This window comes from Plecotus auritus (genome assembly GCF_963455305.1).
Source record: "Plecotus auritus genome assembly, chromosome: 5".
Lineage (NCBI taxonomy): Eukaryota > Metazoa > Chordata > Mammalia > Chiroptera > Vespertilionidae > Plecotus > Plecotus auritus.
In genome coordinates this window covers 177,235,865-177,253,575 of record NC_137776.1, presented here as the reverse complement: position 1 = coordinate 177,253,575, position 17,711 = coordinate 177,235,865, and the positions used below count along the sequence as shown (strand labels likewise).

The 17,711-nt window shown below is 44.4% G+C and overlaps 1 protein-coding gene across 2 annotated transcripts in view; it reads left to right on the top strand.

Moving 5' to 3' along the window:
* Window positions 1–17,711, top strand: part of DENND1A (DENN domain containing 1A) — a 479,039-nt gene that overhangs the window by 335,124 nt on the left and 126,204 nt on the right. For both annotated transcript variants that reach the window (XM_080668038.1, XM_080668037.1), the window contains exon 13: window positions 894–1,019. In XM_080668038.1, the coding sequence (XP_080524164.1) occupies window positions 894–1,019 (126 nt within the window). The remainder of the gene's footprint in view (window positions 1–893; window positions 1,020–17,711) is intronic.

Below are 17,711 nucleotides of genomic sequence, written 5' to 3'. Positions count from 1 at the left end.
GCGGTTCCTCCTCGGCATCTGAAGAGGGAGCGGGGTCCCTTCGGCAGGTGGGGTCCCTTAGCCTGGAACATCCCCTGAGGGGTCCCGGAGTGCAAGAGGGTATTCTGCAAAGTTGCTGTGGTACAGGGTGTGGAATGCAAACACAAGTGTGCAATAAACCAGATTCAGCCCCAACAACAACATAACCCACGGCCGAAGGTGGAATCGCCCAGCCCACGAGGAATCGGGCTCCCTCCTTTCTGATTTCAGGGTGCATCACCTGAGAACTGCTGCTGCCAAGTCACTGCAGCTCAGCACCTCCTATGTTGAGCATCTGCCCCCAGTTTGCATCATAGGGACCAATCGGACAGTCAGACATTTAGCATATTAGCCTTTTATATATGTAGATAGATAATATATTAAGTATTATAAATCACTTATTCTAATATTTGTAAGTAATGTGAAAAGGGAATGGAATTGGAAGTGAAAATCTTTGTGTAATTCGGGGTCAGATGAACAGGCTCCCATTCATATTGTGACTTGGCCACTTCTTAGGTTTGTTCCAAGGCATGTGATCGACCGTCTCTGAGACTGGTTCACCCTTATAAGATGGGAACACTAATTTCTTCCTTGCAGGATTACTGAAATAATTAAATTGGAAATTTAATGTGAAACACTTACTTGGCTCATTGTAACTGCTTAGAAAGTGGTTTTGTTTGTGTTTTCATTAGATATGCTCTAATAAAAGCAACATTCATTTGAATGTCAAAAACCTGCCCCAACACTGAATGCATTTTTGCTCTCCCAGCAGCCAAGGTATCAAGTCGATTCCGGCCAGGGATTTTCTAGAGCTCTTAGCCAGACATCCTCCTCCAGCCCTGCCTTTAACTTGTCTTCTTTCTCTCCGTCACCAGATCTCTTCACTGAAGAGCCGGCTAAAGAAGGTCTCCACCACCACTGGCGACGGTGTGGCCAGAGCCTTCCTCAAGGCCCAGGCTGCTTTCTTCGGCAGCTACCGGAACGCTCTGAAAATTGAGCCAGTGAGTAACTTGTTGGCATGTTATAAACCCATGTTTGGTCAGGGCTAAGAAACATACCTCAGGGCCCACGAGAAACCTGCAATTCGCCTGGTTGTTGAATTCACCTAGAAGAGGTTGTGCATCTGTATGGGGGACGGGGGGCAGGGGGGAGGCACAGGGAGCATCCCTACCTCGTAGCACAAGGAAGCCTCATGGCCATGAGTGAGGCACACTAACTGCTCCTGTGAATGTAAAGATCCCTTTGTTAACTACAGTGCCCGGCGCTCACTGCGATTCACAGTGAGACTGAGGCAGTAATAATCATCTCCGTTTTACCAGTGTAGAAACTGAGGCTCAGAGAAGAGATGTGACTTGCTAAGCAGTGGAGGAGCCAGTTAGTCCCACAGCCATGATTTCCCACTGCCTCACTGCCCTTGTCCGCTATAGGAACCTCATCCCCACCCTTGAGAAAGTAAAGCATCCTGGGGGATTCACTTCTTAGAGGCTCCTATGGTGGTCTTGGTGTGAATGACTATAAAGTATGCTGAGGCCTGGGAAGCAGTGTTATCCACATCCATGGCACTTCAAACTTTCTAAGACCCCATGGCCCCATTACTGTCCCCTGCCTGCCTGTGATACCTAACAATAACAGCTAGTTATTGCTAAGGTATGAAGACAACAGGTTAACCGTAAAACCAATGAAAGTACCAACTCTCCCAGCTTCAGTAAGAAGTTTGCACCGGATACCCTCTATTCAGCCTACTCTTGGCCAAGGTAATGGAGAAATTGGCCCAGGGGCCTGGGTCACTCCATGGAGCAGAGAAATTTGGAGGGGAACCTGGCTGAGAGCCCTTTTCTCTCAGGAGCGATGGCAGCCACAGCCAGCCTAGTTGGAGTGGGTCACGTTGCCTGTAGGTAAGGATGTTTTCTTATCACTAGGACTCCATCATGTGTCTAAGTGACACAGAGTAATAGCAGACTCCGTGCTTTTTCTTCAGCCAGGTCACATTCTCTGTGACGTGGCCAGGGCCGTGGTGCACAGGAACAGTAGCCAAATGCCACCACCCTCCTTGCTTCTCATCTTTCATCAACACTTAGGCCTGACTCTCTATGCTGCCTGTGCTTCAGGCACGGTCATGATCACATAACAGAAAGGGGGATGCACTCTTTTTCCTAAGAAATTCTTTCCTAGGTCCTCTCAGGCCCTTCGGTTTAAAGCAAGTTCACCATGTCCGGCTTGTCTCTGAGGGAGGTGGCTCTGATTCTTTGTCCTGACCTTGTGCCCAGCCAAACCAGCCAGGTCTGGTGTCATTTTGAGAGCTGGTATAATCCAAGGAAAACACTGGCGTCTTCCCATCTCTAAAATGAGAATGAGGCAATTGGCTCAGTCCTTTCCTTGGGAAGCTGAGCACTGACAGACATTAATAGTCCCCTCTTACAGTGATCCTATAGTTGCTATGAGTATGTCTAGAATCCATAGGCGGTTGAGTCTTGGTATGTATTGCTGGGCATATCATTAGGCACAAGTTGCTCCTCTGGAGAAGTTTATGGCTGTACTTGCACTTGTCACATGGGGGTGGTGTGGGGGATGTTCACTGGGACGAGCCTCCAGAGTGGCCGGCTCCCAGTGCTGAGGGGATAGAGCAGCCTCCTCAGGCCACTTGTGTTTCTCCGATTCTAAAAACACCAGCTCCCGGTAAGAAATATTTAAAGTAACTGAGGACTCGAATGAGAAAACACCCACAATCCTATCATCTGGAGTTAAGATAACATGTTAGCATGTTTCTACCTAGGTCCCAGGATTTTTCGGGTCCTTTTTGTTTCATTTGGATTTGGGTTTTGGGATTTTACTTTTAGGCAGTTGAGAAATTACCAGCAAAGCAATCTAGTCCCCAATTGTTTGGGTTTGCCTTTTAGTATGTTGTAAGCATTTATTCATAGCAAGTGAAAATTCTTCTTAAAACATCATTCATAATGGCTGTGCGTATCCCATCAGGTGGCTCCAGTGGCTCACGGTCTTGGCTGTGGATCAGAATCACCTGTGGGCCTCTTAGGAGGGCAGCCTGGGCCCCACTCGCAGAGACTTTTATCAGGTTCCTGCGATCTGAGATCAGTACCCAGGCCCATCACATCGGCCCAGCGCTGTGGCTTTTGTTAGGCACCTTTCACAATTTTAAAGCACACTGTGGGGAACATCTTTGGATAAATCTTCAGGCATGCTCTGAATTATTTCCTGAGGCATAATCCCTGACATGACCCATAATCCCTGGGTCAAAGGATGGAGTACACTGAAGGCCTTTGATATACAAGGTGCGGGAGAAAGATGGTGGCCAGGGCAGGTGGTGGCGGACGGGAGCCGCCTCTAAGGCAGATTGCCGGGCGTATCTGAGCAGCAGCCAGCAGTGGGAGAACAGGCCAAAGTGGAGGGGTTTTGGGGTGTGGGGTGTGGCTTCCCACTGGGCCAGTGGGTGCAGTCCTGAGACTCGGGTCACTGCACAGTCCCAGGAACTTGGTTTTTAAACATGAAATATGATGGACTCGACAGTGCTCACTGGTGCCTCTCTTCAGGGCCAGGGGAGTGATTCCAAAAGACTCTCCTGAGGGTCAGGAAGTGAGCTCAAAGGGTGTCCAGTGACAGCCACGTCTCCTACCTGCTCAGCAGCCTTCCCCAAGGCCAGAGCTTGGTTCATCTCAGTTGTTTCAGTAATTCCCCTCCACTGCCCTTTACTATCCATTTCACAGATGGGAGATAGAGGCTCAGATTGTGGGTGACTTTTGGTAAGTAGGAGAGCTAGGGGACAGACTTGGGCCATCCTGACTCCAAAACTCAGGTTCCTTCCACCACACCCTCTCACCTGTCTTTGTTCTGCTTTGCACATGTTCCACTTTTATAACTCTTTCTTTTTGTGCCCCAGCACCGGGCATGGGTCATGGCATAGTGCAGGCATCAATGAGTGTATTTGGGAACAGTGGATGGAAAGACATAAAGGCACAGGGAAGCTTCTGGGCTGGGGCTGGCGCTGGGTCTCGCTCAGTGTGTGTGCATTGCATCCTGCCCTCTCTGTAGCTTTAGGTGGCTGCTGCCGGCAGAGGGGAGAGTGTCTGCAAATCGCAGGGCATGTGACCCATTTCTCAGTCACCCGGAGAATATAAGGTGCAAAGCCCAAGATATTTAACAATATCGGCCAAGCCAACTTGTTCATCTCCACTTAAATGACAGAACCACAAGCAGCCAGGCAGCTCCATTCGGAAAACCCCCCTTTATCCATGTCAAGCGCAGCCAGGCTGCAGCTCATTTATTTAGGCCTTTCTTGCTCTCTGACACGCCTCCTAGCAGTTGCCAGGCAACTCTGGGAGTAGCTGTGTGTGTTAGGGATTAACTAGTTAGGGCTGGGGTCCTTTTTGGCAAGAAGGGGATAAAAGACAAATGATTTTAATTGCTAAGCCAAGGATCCTTTCTCAGCTTGGTGGAAGATTGCAACTTGTGGAGGATGTGGGTAGCAGTGTGGTTCTTGAATTTGCCTTGGAAGTTCCTTTCTCCTGCCTGTGCAGAACAAATGAATTTTAACAAGAATCTTACTTTTACTTCTCCTTTGTTTAAAACTATATCATCATGAAATCTGAATACCACTAGCCCGCTGCCCTCTCTTTGAAGACATTTCATAGCGCAGTAGCCTTAGTTTTAAAGAACTTTCAAAAATAGACTGTGTCTTCTAATTTCACCCCTTTTTCTGTTCAGTTTCTCATTTCATAGCTCATGCTACCTGAATTCATCTTAAGACAGTGCATGTGAGAGTGTATGTTCCCTTGTTTGGCCGCTGCAGATCCTTGGTAAATGTTAGATCAGAAGGCAAAACGGATGGCTGTTGGTACTTTAAGACGCATCCTGTTCTGTGCCAGAGTCTGGGAAGGCCAGTATAGATGGAACATCTGTGATTGTTTATTCAACAAGCTCATGTGGCGCTCTCTGGACCAACCTGCTGGCTGGGCATCCCCAGGATGCGTGGAGCACAGCCCCTGCCCACAGAGGTGAATGCTGGGCTGGGGGCAGTCGACAGCCAGCCAGGGTGTCTGTGAAGGAGGCTGTGCAGGCAGCAGCCAGCTCCTCCAGTCCAGCTTGTTCCTTTCATCCCCAGAGGCCTGGCTTCCAGCTTCAGCTGTGGGTCCACTGGCATCACCTTCCTTACAGCCCCTGATTGTGCACATGATTCTGCTGAGTCATATTTATCCACCTAAAATCCCTGGAAGACAGAGAAGTTAAGATAAAAGCAGATTGATAGCCTGGCTTTCAAGCATGAATGGGCAAGGCTGTGTTGGAGCAGGTCAGAAAACACCATGTATATCTGTCTCCTGAATGAGTAACATCATTGAGCTCATGATTTAAAAACAAAAAACAAAAAAAACAAAAACTTTTTATCTGTGATTTTTAGTGTAATAAGCAATAGGAAAATATTTGTAAACTAGAAAAATTAAAATAGCACTATAGTCACACGGAACTAACAAAAGTACCTCAATTAACTTTTGTATATTCTCTTTAATTATTTTTCATTTGCATAGTGTTTATATAGCTGCTATCAAATTTAAGTTAAAAGTTCGTTTCTCCTCATTTAACATGCATTTTTACATAGCTGCAGACTATTTTATCAAGTACAGCTACCATAGTGTCTATAACCACTTTCTCATGTTGGACATTCAGATTATTTCCAATATCTGAGCATTATAATTAATATTCCACTAAACATCTTTATGAATAAAGCTTTGAAATATTCTATTTCGAAGCCTTCTGAGTAGAGAAATACAAGTCTGCGTGCAGGAGCCTGACTGTGGGTGCCAACTCCTCACAACATGGTAGGGAAGCAAATTTTCTTTGACTCAGCCTCAGAGCAGCTCAAAAAATGGAATGAATGAAGAGCCCTTCATGGGGCGCGCTCCCTGCCCTCCACCTAGGCCAGCAGAGGATACCCAGGACATCGTGAGGGACACACTCATTTATCTGTGCCTCCATCTGGTGCTAAAGGAAAACAACGGTTTGAGGAATCTTAAAACAATAGGTTCTGGTGCGTGTGCCTCCAGACAGTCTGGGAAGGGCAAAGCTGGGACTTGAATCCACATCTGTCCTGGAGCCCAGGCTTTTGGTCTTTTTAATTGTAGTAAAAGATATATAACATAAAATTTGCCATCTTTGTCCCTGAATTATAAGGATATAATTCAGGGACATTCATTACATTCACAACCCTATATGACAGAAACTCTATATCCATTAGGTAATAACTCTCCATTTCCCCTCCCCCAGCCCTTGGGAACCTCCAGTCTACTTTCCACCTCTACGAATTTGCCTATTTTAGATGTTTCATATAAGTGGAATTACACCATATTTGTCCTTTTGTGTCTGGCTTTCACATTGTAGCATGTGTCAGAACTTCATCCCTTTTTAAGTCTGAATAATATTCTAACCTTATGGATATACCACATTTTGTTTATCCATTCATTTGTTGTTGGACAAGGGCTGTTTCCACCTTTTAACTATCCTATCTAATAGAAGAGTAATATGCAAATTGACCATACCTCTGCTACACCCACAAGCCATGCCCACCAGCCAATCAGGAGCTAGTATGCAAATTAACCCAACCAAGATGGCTGTGCCATGGAGCGAGCAGGAGGCTTGGGTTTCCCAGGCAATGGAGGAAGCCAAAATTCCCGCACACCCTGGCTGGCCCAGGCCTCCACTCAAGGCTACAAAGTTTCAATTATAGAAGATAAATAAATCCCAGATACCAGGGCCTCTGCTTGGGTCACCGGGGGGGAGGGGGGCCGGCCTGCAAACCACCATAGGCCCCTCGCCCAGGCTGCCCCACGCCCCAAGGAAACCCCACCCTGATACGGGACACCCTTCAGGGCAAACCAGCTGGCCCCCACCCATGCACCAGGCCTCTATCCTATCTAATAAAAGAGTAATATGAAAATTGACCATCACTCCAACACACAAGATGGCTGCCCCCATGTGGACACAAGATGGACGCCACAAGATGGCCAGCTGGGGAGGGCAGTTGGGAGGGACCAGGCCTGCAAGGGAGGGCAGTTGGGGGCAATCAAGCCTGCAGGGGAGGGCAGTTAGGGGTCACCAGGCCAGCAGAGGAGGGAAGTTGGGGGTGACCAGGCCTGCAGGGAAGGGCAGTTGGGGGCAATCAGGCTGTCAGGGGAGCAGTTAGGCATCAATCAGGCTGTCAGGGGAGTGGTTAGGGCAGCCATGGGCAAACTACGGCCCGCAGGCCGGATCCGGCCCATTCGGCTGTTCTATCCGGCCTGCGGAGCCGAAAGAGCAGAGGGTTCTCTTGCTCTCCCCTCCGCTCCTTTACTTTGAATTTATATTAGTTCACACAAACACTTCATCCATGCTTTTGTTCCGGTCCTCCGGTCCAGTTTAAGAACCCATTGTGGCCCTCGAGTCAAAAAGTTTGCCCACCCCTGGGTTAGGGGGTGATCAGGCTAACAGGCAGAAGCAGTTAGGGGTAATCAGGCTGGCAGGGGAGCAGTTAGGCATCAATCAGGCTGTCAGGGGAGTGGTTATGGGGTGATCAGGCTGGCAGTCAGAAGCGGTTAGGGGCAATCAGCAAGGCAGGCAGGCGAGCAATTGGGAGCCAGCAGTCCTGGATTGTGAGAGGGGTCCCAGATTGGAGAGGGTGCAGGCTGGGCTGAGGGACACCACCCCTCCACCGGTGCACGAATTTCATGCACCAGGCCTCTAGTTGAGAATAATGCTGCTGTGCACATTCCTGTACATGTATCTGTCTGAGGGCCTGTTTTCACTTCTTTTGGTGTATACTTCTAAGTGGAATTGCTGGGCCATACAGTAATTTCATGTTTAACTTTTTGAAGAACCACTGAATTGTTTTTCACACAAAGCCCATACTGTTTTTAAGTGATCAGTAGTGTGTTTGTGAAGCATGGCTATGTACCTATGAATGCTCTGTAGGAAAAGTTTGTGAAAGACTTCCTTATTTTCTAGTTTATTTTAGTCAAGCAGACAGGGAATTATAGCCCAAACCTACAGGCCTAGCTAACAGATGCATTGACAGCAGGAATCTATGGGCTAGAGAAGGGACCATTTTTTCATGTTAGTATTCATCCCAAGTCAAGATCATGTCCTGGGAATGAAGCAAGGGTAAGGGGAGGTGCTGTCACCACTGGGACTCAGGGGACCCATAGCTCTGTGGCTCTTAAATGGCTAAGGAGGCCACCAGGTGTGATAGAAAGATTATGGTCTTTGGATTCACTTGGGTTTTAATACTGGCTCTTATCGTCGACCAGAAGATGACCTTAAAGTCACTTGACCTCTCTAATCCTCAATTTTTCATCCCTAAAATGGAAATAATGCCAACCTTGTAGGACTATTGAGAAAAAATAACAACATGTGTAAAACTCAGCACAATGTTTTTCTTGGTAGTAGATATCAGCTAAGTGATAGTGACAATTCCTGGAGGACAAGAAGGTAGGTAAAGGAGGAAGAAGAGGAGACTGAGACCACCATGCCCTGGAATAGTGGTGGCCATACTTGTCAGCAAGTGTCAGACTCCCTGACACTATTCAAAAAACAATTAAATTCTGGCCTGTTTGTTCCTATCCTTTACTGTGAGAGTCTGGCTTCTATCTCAAGAGATACAAGAAAGATTTGTAAGAAATCACATGTTATTCCCTTCAATATTTATTTGATATTTATTTATTCATGTTATTGCTCACTAGCACTTACAGGCTAGAGGAGGTGGTAGGTACCAAGAGTTTAAAATTAAGAAATGCATTAGAATCAGTTTTAAAAATGCACAAGAGAAAATATCATTGAGAATCTTTTTTTTCTATTTCATCAAAACATTTTTGCCTATTGGGATAAGAGGACCATTGTTTGATATTAGCACCAAATCTCCACCGTCCACCTCCCCGGGACACCAACATTGCTCACAAACACAGTTTGAGAGTCCTGGCACCTTGGAGCCACACAATGAATGATGGCTGAACTGAGAACCATTGTTTTAGAAGCAGACTACCCATAAAAAGTAGGTCCTTAAGTGAGAGATGAGAACTGGCAGGAAATACACTTAAACAGGATGATCAAGCTGCACTGAATGATTTCAAAGAGCATCACTAAATATGATGAAAATTAAATTCTCCTATGTTCTAAAATACTTGAAAAATAGAACACAGTTAGTGTATCTTAGACTATCCAGAAGGAATTCTAGGCTTTAAATTCTAAGAGTTTTTTAAATCTCCTTTAATAATCTGGCTGCTTTCCTACTTTGTTCTCATAGGGTGGGACCATTTTTTGTACTCCTTGGTATCCTTGACACAGTCAAATATTAGTAGGTGCTCATTAAGTGTGTGTTGAATGAATGGATGAACAAATGAATGATACCCGTTTTCCCATGCTATGCATCAGAAAGACTGGTGGTCACATTTCAGTGTTGCACAATATCGATGCTTAGTTTTTGAAAAAGCATCCACAGCTTCATCTCAGAGCATGAGAAGAGTAATCTGGCACAAACACCAAGCGTGAATGTATAAATGTCAAACAAAGGAACAAAAGGCAGCTGCATGGTAGCCAGTTAGGATCTGAAGAGGATCGCCCTCTGTGAAATCACCACGTGCAGTAAATATTCGGTTCTAGTTAGGAAAGTACAACAGGCAAGTACATTAATGGAGTAAGCTGATCCCGTTGTGGCTGTTTTAAATACTGTATCTTTGTGGAAGCTGTAGCAAAGAGAAATGGTTGCTGTTTCTGGTGTTTTAAGTCAATGATATCACTTTGGGTCTTCTACTTTTTCTGTGAGACTCTGAAAAGGAAACCTTTCTGATCCATTTTTAAGCAGTGATATAACATGTACACATGATGACTTCATGTACATGTGAGCTTCTTAACAGGATTTTGCCTTATTCTTTCTTATACCCCAGCCGTAGTAGAGGCGCAGGAACAGAAGGTGGAGTGAGTGGTGGGTTTGTTCCATGGAGGACATTATGGAATTTATGATGATTAGAGGATACAATTATAAATTTCCTTCCCTCTACTCCCCATTGAGCATGCATCCACACTGATTTTTTTATGGGGTGTGTATACATTCTCAGAAACATACAGCTACATCACATTCAGTCTTATGCTCCCCTCACAAAGCAATGGAATCTTGCTCCAGAAAGGGGTGGAGTGTGGTGATTACTCATGTATCCTGGGGGCAGAACCTGATAAATAGAAAGTGCTCAAGAATTATCTGTGGAGTGACTGAATTGATAATAGTTCTTAGTAATAATGTCTTTGTTTGGTAGCGGAAACACAGCTTTGTTAAATAAAGCATTAAGACTGGAAGTCATAAGGAAAAGAAAATAATATGAAGCATTTATTATATGCTAGACTCAACATATATTCCCTTATTTGGTGTTTATAGTCCTCATATGTAGAGCGTAGTGTAGCCCCATTTCACTGATGGGAAACCAAGGTGAAGAACAGTTATGTTACTTTTTAAGAAGTGGCAGAGCCAGGATTTGAACCTTCCATCTGCCCAATTCTAGCAACCACGCTCTTTCCTCTGACCACTTGCCACAATGGTGATTACCATATGGTCCGTATTGTATACAGTTTCAGGGCATTTCAGAAGAAAACTGAGCTGGTTTCCTCTTCGGAGTCAGTGTCTCTAATCTGTGCAAATGTTTCTTGTCTTGAAAAATGCAGGTTAAACTAACACCATTTATAAACTATTTTGCAAAGGGGAAATGTCAACATTTTAGATATCTTTTTTAAAACATTCCTTTAATAGATCACTTTAATTGCTTAATATTTTGTTAAAGTTTTTGACATTTATGTTGATAATTGGATGAAAAGTAAACCACTTGCCCGTGCAGCCCTCCCTCCTCTTTTCCTGGGCTGACACCTAGTGGCGAACTTTCTCACCGCAGTGTTAATCCTGGCGCTGAACTTTCTTCAGCGTAGTTTTTAAATTGATTTTAGGATTTTTTAAAAACCGTTATTGTCCACATAATAAAAATAGCTACACTAATATAAGGTTAATTTATTTGGGATTATCATAACAATGGAACTTTTATTTGCTTTAACGAGTTTTAAGTCAATTATAATCAAGCTGTGGTAGCAAAAAATGAAACAGATATTTAAAATCCTGGGGTATTTGTATCCCCACAAACCTGACCTCATGACCACTGTGCTGTGGGCACTGGCTTGCACACACTGACAAGTAAGATTTGATCACTGTTCTTAAGGACAGTGCGAGGCTGAGACGGAAAGCAAGCAGAGTTGCCCCGAGGTGTGGTAACTGCTGTAGCAGAGTGCTGTCCAGGCATTGACATCCAAGGCAGAAGGGATCGCTTCCCCCTGGCGCCCAGAGAAAGCTTCCAGGGAAGGATGCACCTGGGATGGCGCCTTGTGGGAAAGTAGCATTTCCCCATGATCGGGGGCAGACAGTAAGTAGCTTGTGCACAGGCAAGGGGCGTTGAAACTACGTGGCCTGGTCAGAGCTGTGACCGGAGCACAGACAGAGAAAAGGAGTGTGTCCAAGGAGGAGGTGGAGAAGGGGTGGGCTCCAGGCCAGGAAAAACCTAGAAGGCCACAAGAGGGTTTCAGCACCAATCCCAAAAACCAGCATTTCCAGAACAGTGTTCCTTGAAATAGTAGATCCACACGATGTTATGTTTTCTGAACACGTAAAATTTGGGCTCGTCATATATTGCATACTGTAACTTTTCTCTTAGATATTTAAATGCATATTATTGAAGCCCTGCTATAAAGAAATCTAGTTAACTTGGTTTAACCTAGCATTTTTCAAAAGCCTGTTCTCCCCAGAATACCTATTAACATTCCATGCATCTCCTACTCCTCCCCACAGTTTGGGAAATGCTGCTGTAGCTAAATGAATATGATGAATTTTTCTTGCTCTAAGGCCATGGAATTAGGATACCAACTGTGTTCATTTTACCCGTCTCATAGCTATGAACCTCAGAAAAGAAAAGCATGTCTATTTTCCAAAGCATTTCTTATCTGGCCAGACAGAGCTTTGTAGCCAACAGGTGGTCTTGAGACATAGAGCCCAGCCACCACATAGCTGTCTCAGCCCAGGACCACAGGCTGCCACTTGGTCCCCCTGGTCCAACAGCTTGATCAGTGTATCAATCAGGATATAAGGAGGACAACAGAAACCCCTTCAGGTGTTTCTAAGAAAATAATTCAAGGAAATGGTTATTCAGCTGATAGAGGGAGGAGCTGAGAGATAATCCAGAGATGAGCAACAGCGGTGGTGGTTTCCTGGGTCCAGTGCTGGGTCACCTGACCACAGCTGGAACCTGTGGGCCTGTGCAGTGGGTGCCTGACTCAAAGAGGAGGAGAACCATGCTGGACAATACCCCAGGCAGGGAAACAGGAGACACACAGCTTCTCCCTTCCATCTTCCTCCTCACCTCTCACCAGGGCCTCCTCACATGTGCCAAAGCAAGCAGGAAGCCAGCTGACCTGAGAGCCCAGGGAACTCCTATCCAGAACAGAGCAGGTTGGGTCTAAGATCAGACAGGCTCGGAACCGGATCCCAGATATTAAGGCTCTTCCGTGACACACGCAAACGCAGGTCAGTAATAAACAACATGTGAAGCTAAAAGCTCCCTGGTGTATCGCTAAACCTGGTGCTAATCTGGACTCTGCCTTTTCTCACCTGTGTGACTCCAGGCAAGTTGCTGTACCTTTCTGAACCTTAGCTCCTCAATTGTAAAATAGGAAAGAAAATCTCTACTTAAATGATGCCTTCACAGGGCTCCCTTGACATATACTTGGCTGGTTCCTGTTTTATAATGAAACAAGAGCAAGGTATTTAAAACTTTTTGGGCTTAGCCTGGAGCTACCAGGAGTGTTAGAAATCCACAGATGTTGATTGACTGCTTCAAACTTCAGTGAATTGGCAAAGTTTTATTAGGTAGCAATTACTATCTAGTATGTGTCTAATTTCTTATCTTAATATATTCACTTCCTGGGGGCGTTGGAATCGGGGAAGCTTGTAAATGCGCAATGGAGTATTCAGGTGTTCGAGAGGTACTCCACCTGTGTTGTAGTCACCCATTCACTGCAGGCTAAGGAAACTGGAATTCCAGGAGAGCTGCTTCTTAAGAGATGGGAAACCTTGGAAATCACTTCCTCTCTGAACCACAGGCTTTCCGTTTGTTATATGGGGATAAGAATGCCACCCTCACAAAATTATTTTTAAAAGTCAATGCGATGGCAGGCATGAAGTCCTTGTTCTCTGGGGGGCAGCTTCCCTTTTGTCAGTGAATGCCCAAGTCACCAACAGTCACAGCCCAGGGAGGTATGGCCGGATTGGGGGAAGCCTTTTACTGGAGATTATTTATGTTTGGTTTGCTGTTCCCTGTTAGTGATGCGACCTGGCTGATCTCTACTCGCCCTGTGCTCGTACATCGCAGTTCCCTGGCATTACTCATACGCCATTTGCTTAAGACTTTCTTCTCCCAAGTTCCTACTGTGATACATTCATACTCTCATCTTCACAACATTAAAAATGGTCTGTAGGTTTTGAGGGTGTCCTGAGCAAGTCAGTGGCCAGCTTACACGGTCCTTATCTATTCTTTGAAGGGGAAGTTTTATCCCGAGTTAAATAGTTTTATCCTCATTTGATGAGTGCTACACAAAAGAAGTGTGTAAAGAGAAAAAACCAATATCTATTGAACCCTTACTTCTTGCCCTTTATATTTTCTTGGTTAAGTGTGCCTGGTATTATCCCCAGCTTGACAGATAAGGAACTTAAAGCAGAGAGGGTTGAAACAGTTTAAATCAACTTTAAATAAGCATTTACCAAGACCCTACTATGCCAGACTCGGTTCTAGGTGCTCGAAGACTCAGCAGTGAACACACCAAGTTCCAGCCCTCGAATCTCTTATATTCTATGTCATGGGTGGGGAACATCCAGCCCGCAGGTATAAGACCCGCAAAATCATTTGGTCTGGCCCTGCCAAGGCATTTGGGGTGAATTAATTAAATGTTTGACCAAATACAGCCAGCTAATTTTTAAGTTGATAATTTTGTATGGCCTGGGAATCCTATATAATAAAAGCATAATATGCAAATCAACTGAATGGTGGAACGACTGGTCAGTGGGGAGCAGGGCTGGCGAGCAGGCGGCTGGCTCAAGGGAGGAGACGGCAATCAGGGGGCAGGGCCAGCTGCTCACCAACCAGCGCCGTCCCCTGATTGGTCCACCTGGTCACCTCCCGCAGAGGGAGGCCAGACTGCGGCTTAGGCCTGCTCAGGAGCGGGCCTAAGCCGTCAGTCACACATCCCCTGAGGGCTTCCAGACTGTGAGAGGGTGCAGGCCAGGCTGAGGGACCCCCTGAGTGCACAAATTTTCATGCACTGGGCCTCTAGTGATGTTATAAATATCTAAATGGCCCTTGGCAGAAAAAAGGTTCCCCACTCCTGTTCTAGGTAGACACAAAGAGGAAAGTCAACATATAATGTGCCAAGTAGCCCAGGAAAGGGATAAAGAGAACCCCCTAGATGAGTGAGTGCTGGTAAGAGCTGGAGCCAGGATTGGGGGCCCAGTTTGTCTGCCTCTAGAACTCTTGTTTTTTCCACTGGTCCCAGGCTGCTTCTGGTCCTCGTTGGTGCTGGTTTCCAGCATCTAGTCAAGAAACATGAACTCTAAGATCTCACTTCTTTATCTGGGTTTGGTAATTCAGTGTGTCAGGGTGGTAACTTTGCCTTCCTAGGGTTCAGAAAACATTTTTCTGCACTCCCTGCTGTCAGCAGCATGAAGCTGTCTTTTTCATCTCTCCAGTTTCCCAGACACATTTAATCTGGATGCATCTTGCCAGCCTGGACTCAAGCCCTTGCGCTGGGAGACCATTCTGCCCTAGAGAAGGGTCTCTGTGACTGCTGGGCTCAAAGGAACTCTTTGCCTCTTATCTCTCCTGCCAAGAAGTGGTGTTTTAGGTAGCAGCTTATGGAATCTTAATATCTGTTTCCTGATGATTAGTTTTCAGTAAATCAATTTAATTCCATAAGTACTAGTACATACTGGGCACAGAGAAACAGATCCAATATGGAACCTGCCCACAGAAGTCAGGTAGACCTGGGTTCTACTTTGCCGTTTACATAATTTTTTATTTTTATAATTTTGAGTAAGTTAATTAACCCATTTGTGCTCCAGTCTCCTCATCTGTAAAAGGGTGAGAACAGATGTGATCTATCTCATAAGCTTGTGCAGATTAAATGAGATAATACAGCAGGTGCCTAGCACATGGAAAGAACTTAATATTAGGTGGGGATTTTTAAAAATAAACTTTATATTTTAGAGCAGTTTTAGGTTCACAGCAAAATTAAGGGAAGGTACAGAAATTTCCCATATACCTTCTGTCCCCCCACCCTTCTTGCATAGCCAACCCCTTTATCAACAGTATTCGTTTTTAAATATATATATTAAAAAAACTTTAATTTAAAGCTGAGCTTTCTCTACATTCTATCCTATGAGGAAACAGTGTAGGTATGAAGTTTTCTTTTTCAATGTAAAGACAGTATGTGTATTTTAATTAAAAAGATAGAAGAATTCTCATCATGACATTATTTACAAAGAAATGTTGACATTCAGTCTTTGCAATATTTCCCACTAGATAAGTAATTACACATTTTTAAAGATCTTTACATTGTAAAACTGATGAAGAAAACTGCCTTAATCAAATGAATGGCATAACGAATTGTTATAAGACTGATACTGCCCAGGTCAAGAAATAGAGCTTCACTACTCACCCCAGAAACCCTTTCCATCAAAACTCTTCCTTCTGCCAAAAATAACCACCATCCTGACTTCCATATTTTTTTAAAAAAGGTTTCATTACCCAAATGTTTATCTGTAGATGCTAGAGTTTAGTCTTGGCCATTTGAAAAAATGATATAGCTTTTAATTCTCTTTTAACTTATATGTTCCTCCTTTACCCTTTCATTTCTTTACAATTTACTTGTTGAAGAAACCAGGTCTATAGTTTTCCTAAGTGTAAGTTTTGCTGATTGCATAGTCATGGTGCCTTTCGCCATATTCCTCTGTCCTTTGTATTTCCCTCTAATTGGCACTGGATCCGAGATTGGATAGACTCAGGTTGAATCGCTTTGGCAAGACTGCAGGTAATATTTTTTAAGACTATAGGAGAACATAGCAGGTCTGGTTTGCTGACTTTTAATATCCCATGATGCTTAATGCCTATATTTGTTTATCCATTGGGAGTCACAAAATGGTGATAGAGTTTAAGTTTATCATTTTTAAAAAATATTTTTTTTATTTATTTCAGAAAGGAAGGGAGAGGGAGAGAGAGTTGGAAACATCAATGATGAGAGAGAATCATTGATCAGTTGCCTCCTGCATGTCCCCTACTGGGGATCAAGCCTGCAACCCCAGGCATGTGCCCTGACTGGGAATCAAACTTCCTGCTTCTTAGGTCGATGCTCAACCACTGAGCCATGCTGGCCAGACTCATTTATTGGTTGGAATCTATAATAATAAAAGTGTAATATGCTAATTAGACCGGACAGCCAAATGACCTTCCAGACGACGTTCCAGACGAAGCCAGGCTGCGAGGGCCAAGCCCCTTGCACGAATTTCATGCATCGGGCCTCTAGTATTTTTATAAAGAGACACTTTTGCTCATATACTATTTTATTACCCAGTGTTACAGTTCATATAGCAAAGGCTAGATAAAGGCTTCATTCTTTCCCTTTACTTACCAGTTTTTAATGTAATATAATTAGTTCCCTATCACCTCTCAATGTGACAATTCTTTAATATATGTATTATTATTTAAACATATTTGATGGGTTTGGGTTCATTGAAATTATTTTCACTGAAACTCGAACTGTCCCACCTTTGGCCAGTGAGAACTTCTTCAGGTTGGCATCTGAGTACTTTTGTTTTGTGTGACTCCAGTCGTTTTTGGTAGCTCCCCTGCTGGCTGATATTACAAGCTGTTCCAGGCTCATCATATGTGTTTCCTGTCCCCAAACCTGGAATCAGACATTATTTCCTCGGGAAGCACTGGTTTCTTTTAGTGAGAAATAATGTCTCAAGACCAAAACCTGGGTGCAAGGATACTCACTGGCTGGTCATTGTTTCTGGGCCTTTATAGTGGACAGAGCTAGGAAGTACACACACATATACAGATACAGATACAGATACAGATACAAATACAGATACAGCATAGTACTTCAAATTCAAGACCACAGAGCTCTTATTTAACCTCTTCTCTCTTACATTTATATTTCCTTTCTGCCATCCTTAGAATGCTGGTTCTCAAGGGCCAGACGATACTGGAATTATTCCATAATTACTCATTTATTTTCATACACAGCTGCCTCAGTAAACAATTACAGAAAATTTTGTAACCTTTTTTCCACCTTCTTTCCCTATTCTCCCTCTAACCCCAGATTTTGGCTAGTTGAACTATAATTACATTGCTAGAACATACAGCCATTGTACACATGTGAAAGAACTTTAGGGAATGAGAAAAATAATTGAGGGTAGGAGTTAGTGAGAAATAACTGGGGAAAGGAACAGTAGAGGGATACCAAGTAGAAATAACAGTAGAGGGATAACAGTAGAGGGTTACCAAGACAATGCAATGATAATGTCTGTTTTTTAAGTTAGGTGGTAGGTTCTCAGATGTTTGTTTTATTATTCTACAAAA